Below are 26,746 nucleotides of genomic sequence, written 5' to 3' on the forward strand. Positions count from 1 at the left end.
CTCTATTCTACAGAATACTCTGTAATGGCCTATATGGGGAAAAGAATCTGAAGAAGAATGGACATATGTATAACGGATTCACTCTGCTGTATACCTGAAACTAACACAACACTGTAAATCAACTATACTCCAATAAAAATTTTAAAAAAACTCATGGCTTTATCATGCACTCATTCAAGCTGCTCGGCTGAGGGCTGGTCCGTAAGTGCATGTCTCATCTACCCTCTGAGGTCAGGTGTGGTGTCGTGTCTATACCGCACTCCGAAGGGGACGGGTGTAGGGCTTGAATAACCAGCCCTCCACAGATCCATGCGTGTTGTCTCGGGCAGGGGCTCTCCATGGCTGTCATCCCTATGAAATTCTTTTGCTTTTGCGTCTCTGGGTTGAGAAAGTTAGGAGAGAAGGGCCATCCTCTCCGGTAACGTGGGGAACTGGTGGTCCAGGAATGTTTACAGTCTCGGCACAAACTCCCCAGAGATAAATGAGGGGGCAATTGTGGGTGGGGGAGGAACTCGGGGTGGCTTTGAAAGCAACTTAAAAGAAACACAGAACAGCCCAGTGGGGCTCCGGGAGCTCTCGGCCGAGGTTTTTATGACGTTACGTTGGCTTTGAAATGGAACTGAAAACTTACTTTAGTCTAGCAAGGCCAGGTCAGAGGGGGTTCTCACCGAAATCCCAGGGAACAACGGTCATCCTGCAACGGTGGGAGGGTCCATGGAGGAAGCCCTCCAGATGTGAGATTCCCTGGACGCGAGGCATCCCCAACAGGCAGGGAGAGCTGCAGAAATGGGGCGCACGGCCATGGGTGGGAGGGGAGCCGGGGACACCAGATCAATTAGCGGGGCCTGACACCCAGATCCAGCTGTGTTCACCGGGCCCCTGACCCAGGGAGATTTGGAGTGTAGGGTTTGTTGTTTTTTTTAATAGAAAAAGGGACAGAAGTAAGAAGGAGCATTTTGCATGCAAATGGGCCACTGCCAGAAGAGCCCATTAAAATGTAAAGACTCCACGTTCAGCCTGACAAAACGGTGCAAACTGCTGTGTTTGCCAGAGAGGCTGCAATACGGCTCCCGACAAAGGGGCCCGGCAACAATGGGAGCTGAATGGCCTCAGTCAGCAGGTCCCCTCTCGCGTTGCCATGGGGACCCCACCAGGGCTTACTAAAGGTATTTCCTGAGGAGAAAGGCAGTGCACACATGCCCAGGCAGCCCAGCTAATCCTGACAGGAAGCCATCGCCATTCAGCAGCCCAGGGGCTTGGGGCTGGGAGGTGTGTTTTGTTTTTATTAAAAAAAGATTTGGGGGCTTTTGTGTTGTCCCATCTCGTCACTGTAATTTAGCGCAGAGCCGCCTGTGCTGGCCAAAGCCACAGCCAGGGCCCTGCACCCACCCCAAGACCCCCCAAAACCAGCTCCGCAGGAAGTGGTTGGGCAGGGGAGGCCCAGCATTCTGTGCAAACCTTCCCAGAGATGTGGCGACGGGTAACCCAGCATCAAAGTGGAGTCTGGGGTTCAAGCCCCAGTGCCGGGTTCCAGCTGATGCCTCCTTGGTACCTGTACTTTCTTCCCTCCTAGGGATTGGGTAACACCCACCCCTCCCCAATACCTCCCACCACGAGGAGGAGAACACTTTCAGGCCGGGGAGAGGGCTGTAATTACGTGATTAACAAAGGAATGCGCCCAGGAGTTGTTTTTAAAAGAAATCTCCCCTCTTCCTCTCTCCCCAATGTTTACAGACGCACTCTGGGCAGAGCTGGAAAGAAAAATGCGTCCTCCACCCATTTCCCAAAAGGATTCCTGGTACCCTGGGCTGCTCTACATTACCTGGAAGAGAGAGCTGCTCTGGGAAGGGGCAAGTTCACCTAAGACGTGCAGGAAGAAGCGTAAAGAGCAAAGGTAGGTGCCTTGCAGCCACCGGGAAGGGAGGGCCTCAGCTCCCGGTTCCTAGAAGTTTGTGTCACCGGCTCACATTTGGCACCAGAGGAATCAGCCTTGGCAGATTCAGGGAAGAAAGCCAACAACACAGCTGGCGGTGGAGACAGAAATTCCTGCGTGACAACTGCCCCCCTCGGACACAGTTTAGGGTAAATTAACATTTCCTGAGCAAACTTGTATGTGGAAGGAGCTGGCCTCGGTGAAGAGGATAAAATGAAGGGGGCTCTACCCACCCAGGTCTGTGTGTTTGCAGAGCCCATGCTCCTGCCTCTAGACCTTCCGCGCAAAATGTTTTGAACTGGGTATCTCGATAGAATCAGAGTGGTTGTTTGGGCAGCATTAAGGCTGTGCCTTACAACTGCCCTGGGCGCCCGGGAAGCTTCTAGAGCCATGTTCAGGGGGGTTCCTATTTTGGAGAGAGAAGCTGGAGAGCCTTGTTCATTGATGGAAAACTTCCCCCAAAGAACCGCAAGCCCAGTAAGGACACTTGTGTGGGCTGTAAGCACAGGGGTCTGGACCCTCAGCTGGGGGACTTCTCCTGCCTTTATTACAATCACATCCTAAGCTCAAAGCAAAAGTACCACCGGCCACCAACTGTGACAACACAGAAGTAAGAACACCTTCCCCTGAGCTGTCAGGGAAAAGCTGGACAACTAGCTGAAGTGGGGTGTGCGTGTGTGTGCGTGTGCGTGTGCGTGTGTGTGTGTGTGTAGGGGTCCCGCTGCTCGAAGGGGAACTCAGACCCTCCCACCACTGGCCCAGAGCCCAGGCCTCCCAGCCATGTGTCTGCAGCTGTGACCTGTCAGGCACTTCCTGGTCTGGGTTCTGTAATGGAAAGATCATTAAGAGTGGGGGAAGGAGGACAGCCAAGAGGTAGCCCTGCAGCTCCCAATCCGCCGGGCGCTGACCTTAGAGTCCGGTCAGGTTCCTTGAAGAAAAGAATGTATGGCTCTCCCCCCACCCCGCCCCCTCCCAGGGCCTTGGGACGGCCTCCCCTCCCCCATGCTCCTCGGAGCTGGTTTGGGGAAGGAAGCACCAGTAGCTGTGTAGGAAAACGCTGCCGCTCCCTAAACTTGCTGATGAATTAGTCGAGGCCACAGCTGTTTCAGAATTTGCCTTTTGCCCCCTCCCCAAACCTCAGTGGATGCTTGAGAGCACACGCACCAGGGCTATCAGCTCCCCTCCGGCTCTGTGCCACCTTCCCTCCCTGGCTGGTCCCGTGGCTGCAGTGGTGGGTCTGGGTCACCATGCCCAGTGCAAGGACGCTCACCACCCACTGCAGTGGAGAAAGGAAGGGACTCTTCATAAAGTGACCTATTTTTTTCAATGTTAAAGAAACATCCCTTATTTTTACATTACGAGAATAAAGGTGATAGACATCCTTTTATTTATTTTTTTGGCCACGCCATGCAGCTGGCGGGATCTCAGTTCCCCAACCAGGGATCGAACCCGGGCTCTCGGCAGTGAAAGCGCAGAGTCCTAACCACTGGACCGCCAGGGAAGTCCCAATAGACACCCTTTCAAAAGGAAATGGTGTAAAAGGTGGTTGCCAGGGGCTGGAGGAGAGAAGACTGGGGAGTTACATGTTTAACAGGTAGAGCTTCAGTCAGGAAGGTGACAAGTTCTGGAGACGGACAGCGGTGACGGTTGCACAACAACACGAATGTCCTTAATGCCAAGGACCTGTACACTTAAAAAGGGTTGAGTTTTATAGTATGTATATTTTACCACAATTAAAACAAGCACCGGTAGTGGACAGTGTTGGTTTTTTAAAGATGTTCTTACGTGGCAAAATAAATTGTCAACCCAAAATATCGGGGGGGGGGGAATTTGACTGGCCCATGGAACCTGGGGCCAATGGTCTGTTCCACAGACTGGCAGGAAAGTGATGGCCCAGAGGACCCGCTGACATACCACGTATTCATTCTTCTCCTTCTCCTCCTCCACACACACTGTGAAAGTAGAGCATTAGGACTGTTTTCAGAAACTAAAAGAGCGTGGTTTGGGGATATTTCTCCCTGAGATGGAATGGCACTCAGGCAGAGAGCAGGTAGGAGAACCAGGACCAAAGGCTGCTTGGAAGGCCAATGTCTACACTGGGGAGTCCTGTGATCGGACAAGCTGGTTGATCTTAAACAATGAGCCTCCTGTGGGAGATTCCCTACTCTGGGCAATGTCCACATTCCGGATGTCCTAAGGGATGAGAGCCTCATTTGAAATCCTTGTGAAAACCACACAGTACCAAACTCTGCTTGAGCCCCAGGTGGTTGTAACTGGCTGGGAGCAGCAGAAGGAGTATCTGACTGGAAGTCACTGGGATGACTGGCCCTGCCACTCCTGTGTGACCCGCGCCACATCATCTCCCCTCTCGGCCTCCGTGTCCTCAACTGTGAGATGGGAAGGCTGACTGGACAAGCTCTGGGCAACTCCAACAGCTCTAACCAACATTCTAAGTTTCAGCTGGGCCTTGGGAGTTGAGTACCATTCACTACATCCCCTCTAGCCTCCACCAGCACAGGTGGCCCTCCGCCATGAGGGAGGGCAGGAGACTGCAAGTTAATTTTCTGTAAGAAGAGGGGAGGGGACTCCCCTGGCGGTCCACTGCAGGGGGTGCGGGATCGATCCCTGGTCAGGGAACTAAGATCCCACATGCCGTGTGGTAAGGCCGGGGCGGGGGGGGAAAGACACATGGGACTTCCCTGGTGGCGCAGTGGTTGGGAGTCCGCCTGCCAGTGCAGGGGACACGGGTTCGGGCCCTGGTCCAGGAGGATGCCACGTGCCGCAGAGCAACTAAGCCCATGCACCACAACTACTGAGCCTGAGCTCTAGAGCCCGCGAGCCACAGCTGCTGGGCCCATGTGCCACAACTACTGAAGCCCGCGCGCCTACAGCCCATGCTCCCCAACAGAGAGAGGCCACCGCAATGAGAGGCCCGTGCACTGCAACGAAGAGTGGGCCCCGCTTGCTGCAACTGGAGAAAAGCCCACGTGCAGCAACGAAGACCCAACACAGCCAAAAATAAATAAATTAAATAAATAAATATATAAAAATAAATAAACAAACAAATAAATAAGACACAAGGATGTAATGCACAGCACTGAGAATATAGTCAATATTTAAAAAAAAAAAAAAAAGAAGAGGGGATTCTGTTTTGGCCACAGAGCTGCAGCCACCAGCACCTTCAACACATGTCTCCCTTCATCTTTTCCCTCTGGCCCGAGATGTTCCAGAAGAAGCCTCAGGGCCGAGGGTATGGAGTAGCTCAGAAGCGGTGACTGGCAGAAAGCTGGGAGCCCAGGTATTCTAGAAAGATTTATTTCACTGTCCTTTTTTGATGCTCATGAGAGACTTCATGAGAACTCACTAGGCAAATAAATTTAAAAAATGGACTGGGAGTCTGAGGGTAGTGGGGAAAGGACACATATTCCGAAATAAATGCCTCTTCCAAACGTACCCTTCAGGCATTAACACAGCCTTGAGAGTGCAAATAACGTGGACGAAAGCTTTAGATGCCGAAGCGAGACCTTCAATCAGTACGTAGTCAAAGAACCTGACGCTTCTAAGGTTTAAAAACTAATTCCTAAAACCGAAGGAAAATAAACCTTAATTCCCAAAGTCGACCCTGAAGTTGGATAATAAAGGGGCAGAGATTTCCGAATGCAAAAGGACCCTTCCAGGGGCTTCCCTGGTGGCGCAGTGGTTGAGAGTCCGCCTGCCGATGCAGCGGACTCGGGTTTGTGCCCCGGTCCAGGAGGATCCCGCATGCCACGGAGCGGCTGGGCCCGTGAGCCATGGACGCTGAGCCTGCGCGTCCAGAGCCTGTGCTCCGCAACGGGAGAGGCCCGCGTACCGCAAAAAAAAAAAAAACAAAAAAAAAAACCAGACCCTTCCAACGATGGGAGAGCTGATCCACATTCCAAAGGTGGTGGTAACTGACTTAAAGCCCCAAGCAACACAGAAGAAGGGTGTTCCAGGAAGAGGGTCTCCTTCCTTCCAGACAAGCTTTTAGACAACTTTCTACTCCTGGTCCTTCCTTCCTCCAATAAACCCCGGCAATCGGACTCAGCCCTCTTCTACTTCCTCGTTTCCCCCACCTCCCAGTACAGGGGTTAGAGCCGTAGGCACTGATATTAAATAGACCTGAGTCGAACTCTAGCTACACCATTTATTTTAGCTGTTCAATCTGGCAAGTGTTCGTTTGACCTCTCTGTGTCAGTTTCCTAAACCGTGAAATGGACACACAGCACCTACCTTATAGACAATTAATTGATATCAGATTCTCAAAGTGTGGTCCCTGGATGGCAGTATCAGCATCCTCTGGGAACTTGTTAGAACCACCCAGCTCGGGCCCCGCTGCAGAATCCAGAGCCCTGGGGGTGGAACTGTGGCAAAGGTTTTTTGTGATTTTTGTTTTTTTAAAAATTAATTAATTAATTTATTTTTGGCTGCGTTGGGTCTTTGTTGCTGTGTGTGGGATTCCTTTAGTTTCAGCGAGCGGGGCCTATTCTTCATTGGGGTGTGCAGACTTCTCACTGCTGTGGCTTTTCTTGTTGCTGGGCACTTGCTCTAGGCACGCAGGCTCAACAGTTGTTGTGCGTGGGCTCAGTAGTTGTGGCTCGCGGGCTCCAGAGCACAGGCTCAGTAGTTGTGGCTCACAGGCTCTAGAGCGCAGGCTCAGTAGTTGTGGTGCACGGGCTTAGCTGATCTGCGACATGTGGGATCTTCCCAGACCGGGGCTTGAACCCATGTCCCCTGCACTGGCAGGTGGATTCTTAACCACTGCGCCACCAGGGAAGTCCCGGCAAGGGGTTTTAACAAGCCCACTGGGTGATGTGCCTGCCGGGAAAACCTGAGAACCACTGCATTAAGTGATATAAAGGACTCACTGTGGGGTAGCAATAATTATTTCTCACCTACTTTCCTTACCTTCCTGTTGAAAAGGATTTCATTCTTATCTTCCCCTTTTTTAAAGCTAGAAATTGTAGGTATCTTTTTTTCCCTAGTTCCTTTATTATTTAAAAAATTTTGGGGGGTAGTATAGTTGCTTGACAATGCTATGTTAGTTTCTGCTGTACAGCAATGTGAATCTGTTAAACATATACATATAGCCACTCTTTTTAAGATTCTTTTCCCAGATAGGCCGTTACCGAGTATTGAGTAGAGTTCCCTGTGCTATACAGTAGGTCCTTACTAGTTGTAGGTACCTTTTTCAAAAAAGAAAACGGATGGTTACCTCGCTGTGCGTTCATGCATGCATTCATTTCTTCAAAAAGTATTCATGGAGTGCCTAACGTGTATCAGACACTATTCTAAGGTGCTGGGGTAAACAAAGGAACGAACGACACCTCTGCCTTCATGATATATGTGTGCACACAAACGACAGTCAATCTGCCCCTTCACTTCAGGGAAGAGGCCCTCGCCTGTGGTTTCAGATGTCCTCATAACCTGAGTTTTATGTCCTTATTTGAGGTTGTCACTGGATGATGTTTTTTATTTTATTTTATTTTATTTTTTGCGGTACGCAGGCCTCTCACTGTTGTGGCCTCTCCCGTTGCGGAGCCCAGGCTCCGGACGCGCAGGCTCAGCGGCCATGGCTCACGGCCCCAGCCACTCTGCGGCATGTGGGATCTTCCCGGACTGGGGCACGAACCCGCGTCCCCTGCATCGGCAGGCGGACTCTCAACCACTGCGCCACCAGGAAAGCCCCGGATGACGTTTTTTAAATGAGTCACTGATTGTATTTGCCTATGCGTAGTAAGAGTGACACTGGCCAGGGCTGGGCCTGACCCATGGTGAGGCTGGGGTAGGGTTGCCATTTGTCCTGGGCCTCCCAGTCAAGAGGGGCCTCCGAGAATTTTTGTGTTTTCCCCAAAAGGGCACACAGATAGTTACTGACAGAACTGGAAGAAAATATTTACCAAAAAACTTGCAATAAATCTGTGTTCTATTCCTGGGGCACACCTCAGACAGTATACCACAAATTAATTAATTTTGAAAATCCTGTAATTATTTTGTGACTAGCCCAACTACATCGTATTATATATATTTTTGTTTAAAACATTAATTTGTTAGATGTAAACACTAAGAAAAACAAAATTTCAGGACCCTTGTGGGGTTTTTTTTTTTGCTTTTCTTCACGCTTTAAATAAATATTTACTGGTAGCCTCAAAACAATGCTAACGCTTCAGGCTTGCTGAACCTTCTAACATGTTTATTTCCATCCATGAGACATCGTTGGACTACTTTAGAAACATTCCAGGTGGTTTACTGTGTCCCCGCAATACCACTATATTCTAGAATAAGTGTGACCTACGAGGAAAACTCAGGTGTGGCCTCTGATGCTTTAGCGACCTCTGATCCCAGACCTACTCCAAGTAGGAGGTCTCAGCTCCTGTGCAAAAGGCAGCCTCGATGGGGTTTTCGTTCCATTGATTATTCTAAGCTAGGGAATCACTTTCATTAGGGCAGCTCACAGACCTATGACCGACGCATAACCTCGCAGCCAAGAGCAGAAGAATGTCACACAAGAAATGCACAAGCGTCTCCAGCTGCCCTTACCCCAATCACACACATGGACATACCACCCCCGAAAGGGAGGTGAAGCCCAATTCCTGTGAGATAAAAGGGACGGACCCAGCAATGTTTAAATTCACATGTTGGTCTGCCTGTATTTCAGGAAGAAACCCAGTTTGATAGAGGGACATAGTATAATACACTGGAAAAAAAAAAATTGGAGTCAGACCTACCTGAACCTGAATCCCACTTTCACCGCCTATCAACTAGACGACCTTAGACAAATTACTTAACTCCCTGAACCTCAGTTTCCTCATCTGATTTTGAAAATAAAATCTATGGCCATGGGATCAATGTAGAGGTAAAAATATGTAAAGGATGTGGAATGTGAAAATGTAATAAATAGTGTTTATTAATTATTATTTTTAAAGACCTTTACTGGTATTACCTTTCTGGGGCTATTTGGTACTAGGTAATCACAACTTTTAGAATATAAGTATCCTTGGATACATGGGCAAATTTTATTTGTAAAAGTATGTTCACTTAAATGCAAACTATTGAAAATAACTTAAGTGCCCAACAGTAAAGGCCTGGGTAAACAGATTTTGCACACCCACACTACTACATAGTTACTTAAGCATGATGGAAACGTCTCTGCATGGCAGGAAGTACCTGCTTACGTTACAAACCAGTATATAACATATAAATTCCATTTTTGAAAAGTTATGCTTGTATAAATGCAGGGAAAAAATCTATATAATTAGATTCACCAATAACAGTGATTATTTTTGGATGATGGGCATATAAGAGACTTTCTTTTTCTCTTTACAAGTCTATAATTTCTAAATTTTCCACAATGAACCCAGATTGCATATCAAAATATCCATGTTTTAAAAGAGCAATAAAAACATTCTTTCTGACTGCATACAACTTTGCTCTAGTGGAGGAAACAGCCATATGTTAAAAACTTCATAATGTGGGCTTCCCTGGTGGCGCAGTGGTTGAGAGTCCGCCTGGCGATTCAGGGGACACGGGTTCATGACCTGGTCTGGGAAGATCCCACATGCCGCGGAGCGGCTGGGCCCATGAGCCACGGCCGCTGAGCCTGCGCATCCGGAGCCCGCGCTCCGCCACGGGAGAGGCCACAACAGTGAGAGGCCCGCGTAACGCAAAAACAAACAAACAAACAAAAAACTCCATAATGTAAGAAAGAGGAAAGTAAGTGCCAGATTGAAAGTTACACAGAAAGGGGGTGGGGGGGGAAAGGAGTGATTAATTTGGAGACAGAGGAGGGCTTCAAGAGGGAGGTGGCCCTTAAGCTACTCCTTAAGCTAAGAGTAGAAATTACAAACAGTGAAAGCAGGAAAGGATAGGGATGGACATTTCCAGCTAAGGGACCAGGATAAACAGTTGTTATGTATGAATGTGTATGTTGTATTAAACAAGGGAAAAGGAAGTCTTATTTGGCCAGATGGATGGATGGATGAATGGGAGACAGGGAGGAAAGGAAGGAAGGAAGGAAGGAAGAAAACTAAATCAGTAAACAAATGGTGAAGGGACCACTAGCCAGGGGCTAGTTTTCGTCTGTAGAGAAAACAGAGGAGGGGCTAAGCTCTAAGTTCAACTTTCTTTGTTGATCAAATATATGACTCTCCAGTATTCATGGTTTTTAACCTCTTTCCCTGCCCAAGCTCATGACCACTAATGTTCACTCTTCACCGAACTCCTTGACCCTCTCACCCACTTGAGGCTTGACGCACCTACACATCCAGGGCCTGGGAAACACAGCCACATTCACACCAACATTCACCTTCTTTTACACCACCCATCCCAGGAGCCTTGGCCACGATACAACACGTGGGCTCAGGAAGGAGCACTGAGTTTCGAGCTCCATCCGAGCCAACGGTTCTCGTGCTTGGAACTGACTGGACAAACCCCTCTCCCGAGGTTTCCGGTTTGCAAGGAGACAGCCTTTAAATGAAGGCAGTGGGCACCTCGTTTGGCAAGGGGGCAGGGGAGGGTCGGTGCGAACCAAGAACAGGAGACGGGGGACTCAGGGTACAAGCCACAAGCAGCCCATCAGGCAAATGTCCCCCCGACTTGGCCGTCAGCGGCTGTAAGTCAGAGCAAGCCCCCAAGTTCAGAAGCAGCCCACAGTCTAGAACAGCGGTCCCTGACCTTTTTGGCACCAGGGACTGGCTTCGTGGAAGGCACTTTTTCCATGGACCGGGGTGAGGGAGGGTACGGTTTCGGGATGATTCAGGCGCATTACATTTATTGTGCACTTGATTTCTATTATTATTACATTGTAATATATAATGAAGTAATCATACAACTCACAATAATGCTGACAGGAGGCGGAGCTCAGGCAGTAATGGAAGCGATGGGGAGCAGCTGTAAATACAGATGCAGCTTTGCTCACTCACCCCCCCTCCCCTCCTGCTGTGCGGCCCTGTTCCTAACAGGCCACAGGCCGGTACCAGTCCGTGGCCCGGGGGTCGAGGACCCCCTGGTCTAGAAGGCTTCTCCTAGGAGGAAGCAGTTTGGGATTTACTCCAGGCCTTAAGAGACCAGGTAGAGCAGTTAACTTGCTGCTGAATCACTTGGGGGGCGGAGGTCGGGGACAGGGTGGGCCGAGAGAAGGGAATGCTGGGCGTAAGTCTGGATGAGCCTCCTCTCCAGAATGAACGGGGCAGCCTGGGCAGCTGAATTTGGGAGACCAGCAGTGCCAGAGCAGCTGGACTTTCCCGGTCAGCAGGGAAACAGTTGTCTCGTTGCCAGGCTTTGGGGAGGGAAGAGGCAAAGGTGGCGTCTACAGGGGGAGCTGGAGCCCCCAGTGGCCCCCGAGGATCAAGGCCCTGTAAAAACAGGGCACAGCTGCCGGTCAGGATCTCTGACCCCGGACCTCTCCCTCCCGGATAATGACTCCCCAGAACTCACTTCTCCCAAGGCCATCCCTCACGGCCCCAGACACGAGCCATCACTCACTATTTCGGCCTGACCGGGAGCAAGCATCCCGGCCGGGCCCTGCTGACCCACCTCCGGGCAGGGGCCACAGGCCCCAGAGGCATCCCTGACCCTCTCTCTCCAGTTCCTGCCCACCCAGGTCGTCACAGAAACCCGGGGGCAGCAGTGCGGCCTGCTTCTCTGTTTGGGCTCCCTCCCTTCCCCCTCCCTGGCCAGGGCTCTGGACAGACATTTGTTCTTCCCTGAGAAATTCCTCCTCCCTGACTTCGGGGAGCTGGCCGGCAAAGCCGGAGTGGAAAATCAGTGAAGCTAATGGTGCAGCAATGCAGCAGGCAGGGCCAAGAACACGGCCCTGGGGTGGCTCTGCCCGGCGTGGTCAAGTGGACACGTGAGCCCTCCGGCTCCTGCCTCACATTCTCCCCCTGCACCCACCCTCTGCAAAGCTCAGCTCCAGGAACGCTTGCAAACACACCCTTCCGAAGGCACCGAGCTACCTCTCTCTGGAGACGGGGTGAGGGGCTGAGTGGAGTGCCCCGGGGAAACCTGGTGGCCCCGTGCCGCGCAGATTCCCACAGCCCGAAACCCTCCGGCCTTGCACTCCAGTGGGTCTCCCCACATCGCTCTCTGCCCTGTGGAATTCCACCCGCCTTCCGGCCCGGAGGGGGGAGAAACTCCTCTTCAATGTCCAGTGTCAATTAGAAGTAAACAGGTTCTTTTCACAAGAAAAAATTACGTTGCGGACGGGGTGGGGTGCAGCAGTGCTCCTGAATGTTCCCCTCCCACCCCCGGCAGCCACCCAACACTGGCCCACAGGACACTGGCCCCCAGGCCGCAGGTCCTCCGGCCACGCCCACTGGCCGCAGCCAGTAGGACCTCGGCCTGTGCGAGGCTGGTGGTGGGATGCCCTCCGGTACTTGTTCGGGGCTCCCCCTGCAGCCAGGCTGAAATGCATACCCCTTCGGGCCAAAGACAGCTGCGGGAGCCCCTGGGGGGTTGCCAGTGGCGGCCAGGGCCCAGGGCCGGACTTCAAGCTGGGGTGATGTCTCTGGCACCATTTGCAGCTCCCCGCCACGGGCCCAGGTTTCTGCAGAACACAAAGACAAAGCCTTGCTTTGTGGTGCCTGGCATCCAGGGGGCTTGCAGCCAGAAATGGAATCGTGCGGCTTTTCCATTAAGTGTAACCTCTCCCTCTTCGAGCGGCCACCAGACTCCTTCAAATCTGGGTAGGTGGGAGGAGCTGTAAAACCCCGGCCATTAAATCGTTTATTAGTTGCAGGTTTCTGAGCATGTAGGCAAGTATTTTGAGACGGCAAGGCTCATACTGTGCCCTCCACCATGTGGGGTCTGGGGGCTTTAGCCCAGGTTACTGCTGAAAAGGGGGTGAGGATCCCCATTCCCAATTACGAGAAGCGGCCTTGTAAACAGTTTTGGATTCACCCCCTTGCTTTTCTGCAAGTCTTATTCTAAACGAGAGAAAAATACACAAAAACAAGCCTCTTTGAGCTCAAAGTGTCTTTCAAGCTAGTGCTTATCTTTTTAAAGGGGCATTCTACTCCCCGGCCCACGACCCCGCTTCAGTCTCCCCCGCCCCCCTCCCCGCAAAGCCTGGTCTGAAACAAGCTCAGCCTCTTTAAGATCCCAAACTAGAGAAGGGAAAGGAGAGGGAGGAAGGAGGGAGGCTGGTTTTCCTGGAACCCTTATTAAATCAACTTTCCAAGGACAGCCAGAAACTTCAGGCCCTCCCCACTCCCTGAGGAGCATTTGCAGACTGGGGGAGGGGCTCCCGACACACACACACACACACACACACACACACACACACACACACACACACACACACACACACACACACACACACACACACACACACACACAGCAAAGCCTTTCTAAAGGGCAAAAGCTCTCAGTCAGTGGGAGCAGGGTTTGGGGTAATTTGCTTTAAACTTTTGGGCAAACCTTTTAAATACAGAGTCCAGTCTTTTCTGAGGACAACAGCAGCATTGTTATTGAATAATCAGCAGGGCCGAGACCACGGCAATACTTTACATTTGTGAGATACCTTATAGTTCACAAAGCGTGGAGATAGATTTTTCCCTTAGGACTTCAGGTCTCTGAAGACGGTGGGGCCCATGTTCCGCCATCACAAAGCTCAGAAGGGATGATCTAGGAGAAGGGGTTGAACCACGAGAGGGACTGACTCAACCACATGGGGACCTGGGACCTGATGTCCATCCAAGTCTCGTGGGTTTCCGCTTCTGCGTCCTAAGGCACTCCAAGTCCATCCATGAAACAAGCCCTTTACCACGCGGTGTCTCCTCTGGGGTCCCAGGAAAAGGTACCCACATCTACCATTTCTGGCTCATTGACTATGTCCAGGCATGGTTCTTACAGCTTTGCAGGCATTTGCATCTGATATTCACAACGACCTTAGAAGTAGATGTTCATTACCAATATAGATTATAGAGTGTCAGAGAGGAGCTTTCCCAACAGCCAACAGTCGGTAAGCAATGGAGCCCAAATCAAAACCAAGGCAGTCCGGGGAGAACGTATGCCCGCAGACTTGTACACGAACGCTCACAAGAGTTTTAGTAATAATAGCCCAAAGTGTTAGCAACCCAAATGGCCACCATCAAGTGAATGGATACACATTCCCCATATAATTCCATTATGTGAAATTCTAGAACAGGCAAAACTAACCTACAGTGACAGAAAGTAGATCCGTGGTTGCCTGGGTCCGGTGCTGCCAAGGGGACTGACTGCAGAGGGGCAGGAGGCAAGTTTGGGGGGTGATGAAAATGTTTCATATCTTGATTGACAGTTACGTGGGACAATGCTACATTTATCAAAACACTTCAAACTGCACGCTTAAAATTGGTGCATTTTATAGAATGTAAATGATACCTCAATTAAGTTGATTTTTTTAAAATGGCAGTGTAACTTCACTCTTCACTGCCACATCGCCTCCTCATAGCCCTCCTCACCTCTCCTACCCCCTCCCTCCTGTTTGCAGAGCGGGACTTTGTCATTTTCAAGACTTTCAGTCCCTTGACTCCACCCTCCATCACTGCCCCGGCTTCCTTTCCCAGTCTGGATGCACAACCAGAAGCTTCAGGACCACCATCACCCCCTCAACCCCTATTCCTTATGTTTCGACCCTTGGATACGATACTCCCTTCCTGCTTACAAGTACCCAGGTCCGAGATGCGTACTATTCACTCTCTCCACCCTCCATCCCTGGGCTGCAAAACGGTTTGTTAGAGAAAGTTAAAAAAAATACTTTAGGGTCCACCATAAATTCATATTCCCAAAACTTATCCACCCCTCCTCATTGCCACCTATGCTGTGGCTGACCCAAATCTCTATCTACTCCTCAGAAACCTCCCACTCTGACTCACTCCCTTTACTCGCATCTTGTTCGTGTCTTTAGTCACCCGGAGTTGACATCCAACCTACTTAAACCCATAGGTTGTTTTTTTTTTAATTAAATTTATTTTTTTGGCTGCACTGGGTCTTCGTTGCTGTGCATGGGCTTTCTCTAGTTGTGGCGAGTAGGGGCTACTCTTCTTCGTTGTGGTGCGCGGGCTCTAAGCACACGGGCTTCAGTAGTCGTGGCACACGGGCTCAGTAGCTGTGGCTCGCGGGCTCTAGGGTGCAGGCTCAGTAGTTGTGGTGTGTGGGCTCAGTAGTTGTGGCGCATGGGCTTAGTTGCTTCAGTTGCTTAGTTGCTTAGTTGGCGCATGGGCTTAGCTGCTCTCGACCAGGGCTCGAACCCGTGTCCCCTGCATTGGCAGCCGGATCCTTACCACTGCACCACCAGGGAAATCCTAAACCTGTAGATTCTATTTCTATAGTGTCTCTGCTATTTTTCCTTCCCTTACAATCCTCCACTCTAGTTCACTGCCTTTCTCTAGCTAGACATTCAGAACAACCGTTTAAGCAACTCGTCTTTCTGGCAACAGTGGTAGCAGCAGTAATAACTCCTAACTCTTTGCCTGTCAGTGCTTTACCTGGATTATCTCACTTAATCCTGTATTACTGCTCCATTTCAAAGATAAGCAAACTAAGACTTCCTGTGTTTGAGTAATTGGTCAAACCAAGTAATGCAGCTATTAGGTGGTAGAGCACGACTTTTTTTTTTAGAATTTTTAAAAAATAAATTTAATTTATTTATTTATTCATTCATTCATTCATTCATTCATTTACGGCTGCATTGGGTCTTCGTTGCTGCGCGCGGGCTTTCTCTAGTTGCAGCGAGCAGGGGCTACTCTTCGTTGCAGCGCGTGGGCTTCTCATTGCGGTGGCTTCTCGTGTGTCGGAGCACAGGCTCTAGGTGCGCGGGCTTCAGTAGTTGCGGCACGGGGGCTCAGTAGTTGTGGCTCACAGGCTCTGGAGCGCAAGCTCAGTAGCTGTGGCACACAGGCTCTAGAGCACAGGCTCAGTAGTTGTGGCACACGGGCTTAGGTGCTCCGCGGCATGTGGGATCTTCCCAGACCAGGGCTCAAACCCGTGTCCCCTGCATTGGCAGGCAGATTCTTAACCACTGCGCCACCAGGGAAGCCCTGCGGAGCACAATTTAAACCTAGGTCCGCCTGACTTCTTCCTCCCATCCATCCAAACTCAGCTGCCTAAAAATCTGGAAGCTGGATTGTGTCACTTTCCTGCTCAAAACTTTTCAAGACTCCCAGTATCTACCCATTTAGGTACAGTTTCCTCAGCAGGGCATTACAGCTTTCCATATGCTAACTCAGTCCAATTTGTCCAAGCATTCCGTCCCCCGACTACCTACACACCAGGTAAGTTGTTCTCTGTACACCTTATACGTCCTGCCCCAGCACCCTCACTCATGCTGCTCCACCTGGAACACCCTTCATCTCCCTCCCAGGCCCCTGCCCAGCTCTCTGGACCATCTCAATGACGGTGGCTGTCCCTCTCCCCCAGCATTCCCACTGCATTGTGTTATAACTCCACTGCGTGGTTTAAACACGGTCCACCTTGAGTTTAGCTGCCTCTGTGCTTGTCATCCTCTACCCGATGGTGAACTCCCTGTGGGCAGAGATGGTCCCTCCCACTCGGGGTCTCCAGTGTGTTCCAGGTCAGGCCTTGCCTTCAGTTCTGTCACTGAATACAACACCAATCTGCCTGCCCCAGCCAGTGCATCTTCTAGAAAGCCCCCCCAACCCGTCCCCCCTCCTTCTCCATCACCCTACAAGAGGGCAAATATCCTCACTCCTCATTCGTCACTCACACAGGTCCTGGCAGCGAGACTGGTGGCCCTTTAAACGCAGCCACCATGTTGTGCGCACACCTGAGCCCTTTACCCACCACCTGCCAACCTCCTCTGCTTCTGTCACCAGCCACTGGGTCACAAGCCACACTACCCTTTGGCAGCAGAAATGCCCGAATATTAGTTCTCAGAGACCTTCGAAAGCTGCCAGGTGTGCTGTACCTGTAATTTCCATGAAGTATTTTCACAAGTCCGGAAAAATCCCATCAGCAGTGGGTGCAAGTCTTTTCCGTCACTAATAATCCCTCCGAATTCCCAATAAACTACAGGTGTCTACCAGCGCCTACGCCCCGTAATGCTCCCTGGTCCTCAATCTCTTTGAAATCCCTCCAGCAGTATATCCAAAGCAAACCACTTACCAGGCCTCCAAACAGGGCCTGTGAGAGATGGTCAAGAAAGACAAAATGGCAGGCACGTGGCCATAATGGCCGACCCTCATAGAAGATATGTCTTTGGAACAATTTTCTAGAAGCCGGAGGTCTTTATGAAGCTCCCACAACCCTGCACATCCCCTGGACCCCGATCCAAGTTCTAAACCCAAATTCACAGGTCACTTGCACCCACTACACCGCCCAACCCCATTTTATATACATCATCTAGGTTAGGGAGCTAGCTCTTGGGTCCCAACCAGAAGTTCCTTTTTCAGAAGGAGAAAAGCATAAACCTCCCCCCTGAGCACGTCACCTCTGGCAGATGGATGTCACCAGCCTTCACGACCCAACCTCTGATGAAGCTGGCTGTGTCTGCAGCCAGGCCCCCACCAGCCCAGGTACCTCGGGAGCCTCTCCTACAGTCCAGGCGCCCTCTGCTCCACCTGGGATGGAGCCTTCGCAGTTGACCACATCACGTCTGTCCCAGCCCACCTTGTTGCTGAGGGCCGGGAGCCCAGGCTGCCCCTCGGCCCGCGCCTTACCTTGTTCCGGCAAGGTTGGCGCTGGCCTGGCAGTGCAGAGCGCGGCTGTGACCAGCACAGCCCAGAACAGGAGACACTTCCAGCTCCACATCCCAGTTCTGCAGTTAGAGGTTGGTGACAAGGCTCCACACCTCCATGGAGACTCTGCCGTGGGCTTGATCCTCCTGTGCAAGCTGACTCTGGGGACAGAAAAAAACCCCCAAAGTTAGGGGGGTCTGCATGGGGGATGGGGCCAAGGAGAAAAAGAGGGAAGGCATGTCACATGGCCACCCTGCCCACAAGGGTGCCTGAAGCAATAACTAACTCCTTCAGACACAAGAAAGGAACTGTGGTCCTGTCCCAACGGTGAATTCAAGGTTATGCGCCTTAATTAGACCAAGGAGTGGTTCAGTTCAGTCCTACAACTATTTATTGAGTGTGGACTGTTTCCCATGTTGGGAAAATCATCAGAAAGTTCCCCGAGGCATGAGCCCCAAGATCATTTGTGCTGGGAAAGCGAACGGCCTCAGGAACGTCTCCCATAGGTGACCTGGGTGTGCAGATGTGACCTCTCCCAGTTTAAGACTCCACTCCCTCTAGGGCACACCAACCCTTCGGTGAGGGATAAAGAGAGATGAGGAATTATGGAAGAAGCCCAGAACTGGGAAATGGGAGCCAGGTGAGATGCTGACCCTCTCTGCACCGACGTGATGAGGAAGCTGAAATACACCATCTCCAAGGTTCTTTCGTTTTGTCTCTAAAACTGGATGCATCTCAGGGACCTCTGGTTCTACCAGCTTCCCTCACAGAGAGAACACAACTCTCACCAGCTACATAAAAAGGGCCTCAGAGTAGGGAGCCGTGAGCTGGATCCAGTTCTCCCCGAGGCTGAGAGGGGACGGCAGACGTCCAACAGAAATGGATCCAGAAGTGGGGAAAGGTCGTGCTGAAGAATAAGGGTTCTTGCAAGGCCTGACTCAAAGATGGCTCATGCCAGCCCCGGTGAAAGGCACAGACTGCGGTCCTTTATCCTTCTCAGGTCCGAACGGGTAAAATTGAAAACAACCCTCCAAGGTCTTCAGGATAATGGTCTTTCCCGCTCAACATTTACCAAGTGATAAGACTTTCTGGGCACCGTTTGGGCTACGAGGGGGTGACACCCTCTCTGTCTTCCAGGTGGCTTTTGCCCTAAATACTCCAGGGAACCATCCAAGTTATTCGGAGAATCCACTTCCCCGGAACATGCCCTAATGTGGTGCTTCGGCCGGGCCTCCCCCTGAGCCAGACAGGGCCCCTTGTGAGTGAGTCAGGCGCGGCTGGCAGAAAACCCCCTAGAATTCTTGGCCTCGTTCACAAGCGCCTGCCAGCGGGAAGACGCAGGCACTGCCGCTGCTAGCTCCCTCCCAAGGCTTTCCTGAAATTTTTTAATGATTTCAAACCAAAGGAGAAGTAAACACTTCTATTTTTCTAAATTTAGGAAAGGGACTAGACAAGGCAGAATCGAACAAGTATTTACTGAATACTCATGACGTGCCAAGCACGGACTAGGTAAGATTTTAAACTATAAAAATTCATTTCTTCCCCACTGTGAACTGAAGGGGAGGGGTGGGAATTATTACTGCCCTTTAAGCAACGGGGAAACTGAGACGCAAAGAGGTTAAGTGCTTTGCCCAAAGATGTGCAGTGAGATGGCAAGGGCACCAGGTCTACGTCACCTGGGTTTTCGGATGCCAGAGACCAGGGTGGGAGGAAGCGATAAGGGGGTGATCAAACCTGGCTCTACCGGACGCAAGCTCATTTTCTCCAGAGGGCATCCCTGTGTCACACAAAAGCCATGTAAATAAGGACAGATCCGAGGTGACTCTGGCAATGGGAGAGCCTTTGATTCTCCTTTCCTTTGCTCTAGAGAAAGACCCTTGGAAGCAGCTCATGGATATGCCATCTAGGACACAGGATGGGGCATGATTCCCGGCCGGGGATAGAAGTGATGCTTGCCAGAGGACATCCCAAAACCACATTCCACATCTCATTACATCCCAAAGATACAGCAAATGGATGCAGGCCAGTCACCGAGAAAGGTACACCTGACTAAGGACCTAAGTAAATCCCATAGTAATGGCCAGAGTCATGAATGAATTTTTAGTATCCAACAGGAAAGGGTGGTATCATCTCGAGATGATGAAGCTTGTTTGCAAAGGTAGCAGGCAGGCAGCTCCCACCACCACTCGGCCGCTCTGTCCCCTGAAAAGCCTGTCTACCTCCTCGCAGGTGTGGTCTGCCTGCTGACTGCCCTCTTTCAGCTCTGTGATCAATGCACTTCAAAATAATCTGGCAGTTTCCCTGCAAAAGTCTCTTCCTCTCCTCCCACCCTGGGCCTTGAGTCCCACATCTGTAAAACAAAGGATGGTCAGAAAACCCAGCCCCCCGGCCCCCAGGCACCCACTCCTGGAATGAGAAGGGGTAAGCGGGCTCACAACCTATTGTGGAAAACACAGGGACGCGAACCAGTCCCCAGACTATCTGGGACCCTAGGGACTGCCACCTCCCCCTTCACCTCACCTTCTTCCCATTCTAATTAATGAATTCTTTAAGTCTCTTAGGAACAGTCTCCTTCCTCCACTGCCTGACAGATGTGACCTGTAGCCCTGCAGGTGCACACAGCAGCCGGCCCCTCAGCCTCTCCCCATCAGTCACGTCTCCTGGGACTGGCAGCCCAGCTCCTGCTCTGGGTGCAGAGGTCCTCACTGGGGAACGAGGAGAGTTGGGGGACACACGTCATCTCACTTATCCCACTTGTCATCAGAGGGAGCTAAAACAGTTGCCTTGCCTACACCACAGGAGGTTACGAGCTTCAAATGGGGGGCATGGGTGAAAGTATCTGCTCTCTCTCTAAAGCCCTAATCAAATGTAAGGAATTATATATAAACATTGTGCTTTGAGTCACTTCTTGATAGCAATCTCAGGAGACTTTGGTAATTGGCAACCGGAGGACATGAACTTCCTGCCTTTACAAAGGCATTTCTCACCATCCATCTTTACAAACCCCACACTCTAGACCTAGCTGTCCCATTAGGTGGCCCCTCGTGGCTACAGAGCACTTGAAATGTGGCCCGTGCGAGGCAGGATGTGCTAGAAATGAAAAATACATACAAGAATGTGGAGCCTTTCATTGATTTTCTTAAACTGATTACATGTTCAAAAGATGATATTCCACATATATTGGGCTAAAGCAAATACATTATAAAAACTGAAACAAACGAATTAAGGAAAATGAATTTCACCTGTTCCCTTTTTCTTAATTTCAAACGTGGCTACTGGGCTTCCCTGGTGGCGCAGTGGTTGGGAGTCCGCCTGCCGATGCAGGGGACACGGGTTCGTGCCTCGGTCCGGGAGGATCCCACATGCCGCGGAGCGGCTGGGCCCGTGAGCCATGGCCGCTGAGACTGCACGCCCGGAGCCTGCGCTCCGCAACGGGAGAGGCCACAACAGTGAGAGGCCCGCGTACCGCAAAAAAAACAAAAAGCGTGGCTACTGGAAAAATCTGAGATTCCATGTGGCCTGTGTTACATTGTAGGGGACAGGACAGCTCTGGGCAACCTCCGTGCCCTGCCAAGCGTTTCTTCTTTGCCCTTCCTCTGTCTTCAGCGGGCTCTCTCATTCGCCGAGCCCCACCTCAAACAGCCAGGTCCTCTTCTACAAGTCTTTCTTGGGCCTTGGGAGGATCCTCTGAATTTCCAAAAACACCATAGGGTCTCAAGCTCCTTAAGAGCAGGGTCTATACCCAATTAACCTTTGTCAATGACCTTAGCACCTAACACCCACACGGCAGGGGCGGGTACATTTGGGAACTGGAGGCATAAATGAATGAAACAAGGAGAGGCCGATGGAAACGAAGCTGACAGAGCCACGCTTGCAGAGAAGAGGTTGACAATGCCAGAGGAAATCGTCCAGCACTCCTTGTTAGCCAGCCAAACTCGATCTCAAAGCATACCAACCCGGACATTTTCTAAACATCTCGATTCCTCAGACTTGAGGAAGTGACGCCCAAACTTTAATCCCTTTAGACGGGAGTAAGACTTCTTAACAGAAATGGTGGCTTTCCCCAAAAGTGACCAACAATGAGCATCCCTACTCATTGGTGAGAGTGGCAGGACAAGTTCTTAATAAACATCTGAAAAAACACATGCAGCTCAGCTTGAGAAATTGTACCGGCTCCAAGAGAAACGCTAATTTAAAAGTTTTTAGTCTCTGTCAAAAAGAGTGCCCAAATGTCCTTGGGAGTGAGGTATGTAAAAAGCAAGTAGTAATAAGAGAAACCCTAAGTGCTCCACGGTAATCTAGGCAGCCTTGCTGCTGAAGACAGAATGGGCTTGTGGACCATCACATGCTTGGAGGTGTTCACCCAGGTGAGGGCTATTTACTTGGAGCCCAAACATGGCTTTTTTAATTGCAAGTGGAATGGTGATGAGGAGAGAATTTCTAAGGGAAATGCAAACTTAGGGAGAAAAGCAACTCTCCTAGCCCAAGTCTGGTTTTTAATCCTCTCCGGAAACCCCAGAACCTTCTCTGAAGTTCTGCATCTAGACTCCCACCAGTCCCGGGTTCACTCAGACCTTTCCCAAAGCTCTTGCGATGAAATATGCAAGATGTATTTCCCAAGAGGAAATTAAGCTCCTCTCAAGTGATGTGAGGCCCTTTCAGAGCAAGATGTTTGGACCCCTTCTGTCTACCTTCTTTTCCTTCAGCAGCAACAGGCTCAAACTGTCCTAGGAAGCTCTTAACTAACAGCCATTTTGATGAGACAGATTAAACAATGGAGGCCCAAGGAAGCATTCAGAGGCTGCTGAAAGCCCAAGCTCACAGGAGCAGATCTCCTGTTTTAGGGGTCTCGCTCCAGGTCGACACCCAAGAGCAAACAAAGCAAAACCTCATGGACTTTTCTCGGTCTCCATGGCTGGAGGCTACCTACTGGACGCTCAACTCAGTTCTCCTAGCCCCCAGAGTGCACCAGGAACAAAGCTGGGCCAGGCTTAGGGATGCCTGGAGATGCTCTGATCCTCTTCCTCAAGGCAGGGTGGGGTCATAGCAATGACCATGCTCCTCTCAATGTCTTCCCGTGCTTCTGCTCCACTTGCTCTTCTAAGGGTGCCTAACGGAACTTTCTCACATCCTCCATGGCCAGGAGCCAGGGAAAAGAAGGACCCAAGACTGCCTACTCTGGAGCCAAAGGAAGAGGTGCCCACTCTGGCCCGAATCCCATTTGTGAAATGCCTCCAAAATGCACATTTCTACGGGCTTGGTCAAAGCAGACAGTGAGAGCACGCTATCCAAGTGACTCGCCACCCGGATGGCCCTCATTAAAAAGCTGACACTCAGCTATGACTAAGAGTAAGTGCAACAGACGTTTCAAGGAGCTCGTCACCGATGCAGTACACAACCATCCCCGCTGGAGCCAAGCCTCCAGCAGCCTCCCTGTCCCCAGACACCCTGCGCTCCTCCGGGGGTCTGCAGCAGCCCTGGAGCTTCTCCCAACCAACTGGGGGGAAATATGTAAACAAGTCATTAGAGAGGTAGTCCCGTAAGGTAGCTGGGTCCTCTGCAAGGGCTCTCGCTCCGACACTCACTCGAAGGAAGGGCTATGACCCAGGCTTGGGGGTAATCGGCCAGACAGAGGCATGTCCCATGGGGCCCTACTACTTAGCTCTTAAACAAGCCTCAGAGAGGAAACCGGGAGCCCGGGCCAACAGGGGAAAATGGCCACTTTCTGCTCAACAGTCTCAAGGCTAAGGTTCTACAATTTAGAAGGTATTCCAAAAAAAGCTCTGGACCGGAGGTGCAAAGGGCAGGGCACATCTGCAGAGGAAACAGTCACCTTAATTACCATGTCTAGAGAAAGTGCGATTTCATTACAGCCTCCAAACTACTGCCCAAAGGAGGAAACCAGAGAAGTGTTTTCAATTTGAAAGAGGCTGGAAAGGAGAGGGTGAGAGAACAACTCTCCCCACCCTCCTGCAACTTGGGAGCCAGAAAGTGCTTTCCTGCCTTGAGGTTAGAACCAGAAAAACCCTCCACAGTCCTTTCAAACCTCCACCCGGTCCTGACTTGGTAAAACGCCCCCCACTTCAGTGTCCGGGAGCTGCCGTCCAAAGAACTCCTTAAAAACACCCAGGGAGCGACAGCCCGGGGCCTCCCTCCCACGCCCGGGCCGCTGCGCCCCGGGCTCGCTCCAGGGAGGGTGGAAAAGGGACGCGTGACGCCACCGCCGGGCGGCCCGAGACCCGGCGGCGGGCTCCGGACAGGGTCAGACGTTCCCACTGCTCCAGCTGTAACTGAAGGGAGGAGAATGTAATGCTTTGGTTCCAGAAACTTCCGTGAGGGCCAGTTCTGGGTCTGACCATCTCTAGCAGATGAGATGGGCCACCCCCGAAAAACTTGGCCCCCTCTCCTACGATGCCTCTTTTTCACACGAGCCAGAAAGCACCACCTCCATATCAGATCCTAAATAACTTGGCATCCAGGGCAACTTCTCTTCTCCTCAAATCCCAACGCCTCATCCCCAAGTCTTAAGAAATCTTAAAGAGCGAGGTGGTACGGCCAAGTTGAATAATCCCAGTTTTAATCTGGGGGAGGGGGGAGGGAGGAAGAGGGATGTTCTTGTGACTGCGGTGTACCCGTGTGGGGTGAAACGGAACCAGATGCGGCGGCTACATCTGGAAAATCGGGGCGGGGGGGAGTGGTGGGGGAGAAAGACACCGCAGAAACTTTGAAAAGGGCTAAAGCTTCTGGGCCCAGAAAGGAGAAGTAGGCTTCACCGCTCCCCCTCGCCCCCCACCCCCTCGCCCAAAGGCGTCTGGCTGCCTTCACAGGCTATGAGTTAAATGAACTGCGACTACAAAGTCAACAAATTCCTCTGCAAATGAGCGTTCTAGCCCCTCTTCTACTAACCCCAAACATAACGGGAAGGCGGAGCGGGGGCAGAGGGTTCTGGGCCCGAGAAGCAACCTGCATCGCAGCCGAGTGAACCGCACGGGACAAAACCCTCATCCCTTCCCCCACCTCCTCGAACCAGATTGGAACTGAACATTCCCCTCCCCCCCGACCCCATAATGGGGCTTAACATCACCCGCTGGGCGCCCTCCCCTTCCCCAAACTTCCGATCCTTTCAGAGATGGACTAAGTCGAAGATAAGCGCCTCTGGAAAAGGGAATTCCTTTCTCGCTCTCCGCTAAGGCAGATTCAGCCATTTGGTGACGACACCCCCTTAAAACCTATTCGAAGAGAAGCTAACCTACCCCTCCACTTCCTTCCCCCTTCAGGCCCCCAGCCGCCCACCCACCCGCAACTGCGACCCCAGACCTTCCCGGAGGTGGAAAAGGACTTAGAAAGACCCCGGATTTTTAGCGTGCCACCCAAAGCTACCTGCTGGATTGGGGTGAGTCCCCACGGGTGGACTAAAAGGAGATGGAGTGGAATGCGGCGCGCGCGCGCGCACACACACACACACACACACCCCACCTCGCTGCCCACTCCCGCCCGCCTCCCCAGTCCCAGGAAACCGAGGGCCGCCGCCGCCTCGGCCCCGGCCCTGTCCCTGCCCGGACTCACCGCCGAGCCGCCGCCGCCTCGCCACCTCCCCAGCGCGAGTTGGCGGAAAAGTTGAGCGGCGGGCGGATCGGTGGGACCGGCTCGGGGAGGGGGCGCAGGAGGCGACGCGAGTGGAGGGAAGGGAGGGGAGACAAAAGGGGGGCGCCGAGCGCTGGGGAGGGAGCCGGGGGTGGAGGGGGGCGGGTAACGAGTGGAGGGAGGCGCTGGACCCGACTGGGTTGCGGCCGGGGAGAGCGCGCAGCCGGGAGGCTCCAGCGCCGGGGGCCGCTCGGGACGCGGAGCCCGCCCCGGATCCGGGGGCGCCGCGGCTCTTACCTCACTCGGCGCTGCGGTTCCGCCTCTGGAGGGTCCGCCGTGGCTTGTGCGGGCGGGCGGGCGCCCGCGTCCCCGGCTCCGGCCCGCCGCCCCCGGGCTCCGCTCGGGTCCTGGCGGGGCCGCGAGAGCCCCACTGTCGGCGCTCGACTCCCAGTGGCGCTCGGAGCTCGGCGCCTCCGGCCCGGGCGGGAACAATGGAGCCGAAGCTGGTGCCCCGGAGGCGGGGCGGGGGGAGGGCTCCGGTCCGCCGCCCGGGATTTCCAGACCCCGTAGCCCCCCTCTCCAGAACCGGGCGGCGGCCCTCACGCTTCTGGCAGCCCGGGCTCCATAGCCCTGCCGGGGCCCCGGCGCCGCGGCTTGCCCGACTGCCGCACTGGTCCCCTGCGCCCCGCGGGGCGCCCCTCGGACCGGAGAAAAGTCCTCGGGCTCCGCCGCTCTTCCAGCTGCGGCGCGCACTGGCGGCCGGGGAAGGCGAGGTCGCCGCAATGCGCTAAGCAGAGTCTCGGTCCTGTCTGGACGTCGCCGCCCAGCTCCGGGCACAGCCCGGGCTCCTCCGCGCGCTGCGGCTGGACCAGAGTTCGGGCTCCCGCTCGCCGCCGCCGCCGCCGCGGAAGCCGCCACACCAGTGCCCGCAGGAGCGCTCCGAGCGCTGTGCGCCGGCGGGGCGCGAGGACTCGCTCTCTCACTCCCACCCCGCGCTGGTCCCACCTCCTCCTCCTCCCCCTGCAGCTGCCTGCTGGGCCTTGTAGTTTCCGAGCCGCGGCCCCCGAGAAGGGGGAGCGGGCTGAGCCGCCCCGCGCTCCGCTGCTCCTTTCCTGCGGTCTGGCCTCCTTCGGCGCGCGTGCCCCTCTATCTGAGCACCGCCAGGAGCGCGCCCAAATTTCGGGCGGTGGCAGAATGAGCAGTTGTGAGGATGAGGTGGGGAGACGCTGTAGCCCTGAGGTTGCTCATGGTAGCACGGGCTTTGGAGTCGGACTGTGTGCCTTGGGGAAACGCTGTTCTCGCTCTACATCTCAGTTTTCTCATCTGTAAAAGGGGGGTAAGAGTACTTTCCGCATAGAGTTTAGGATTAAATGATAGCCTGGCACATAGTTACTCAGTAAATCCAAGCTGCTTTTATTCATGAGAAGGTCTGCTCCCTCCTCAGACCCTTCACTTTCCCCAGCCACATAGCCTAGGTTTTGTGGTCCAGGGAGCTGGGTTTTGTCAATTCTACAGCACCGTTCTTGGCCTCCAG

The 26,746-nt window shown here is 52.6% G+C and overlaps 1 protein-coding gene across 1 annotated transcript in view; it reads right to left on the bottom strand.

Annotated features, from left to right (window-relative positions):
- Positions 1-25,610, bottom strand: part of FGFR1 (fibroblast growth factor receptor 1) — a 47,238-nt gene extending 21,628 nt beyond the window's left edge. Inside the window, exons 1-2 of the mRNA XM_082680323.1 lie at positions 25,510-25,610; positions 17,611-17,789 (exon numbers count right to left, since the gene is read on the bottom strand). Coding sequence (XP_082536449.1) covers positions 17,611-17,701 — 91 coding nt within the window. The 5' untranslated portion in view covers positions 17,702-17,789; positions 25,510-25,610. The remainder of the gene's footprint in view (positions 1-17,610; positions 17,790-25,509) is intronic.
- Between the last annotated feature and the right edge of the window lie 1,136 nt (positions 25,611-26,746).

This window comes from Grampus griseus (assembly GCF_964374135.1).
Source record: "Grampus griseus genome assembly, chromosome: 21".
NCBI lineage: Eukaryota > Metazoa > Chordata > Mammalia > Artiodactyla > Delphinidae > Grampus > Grampus griseus.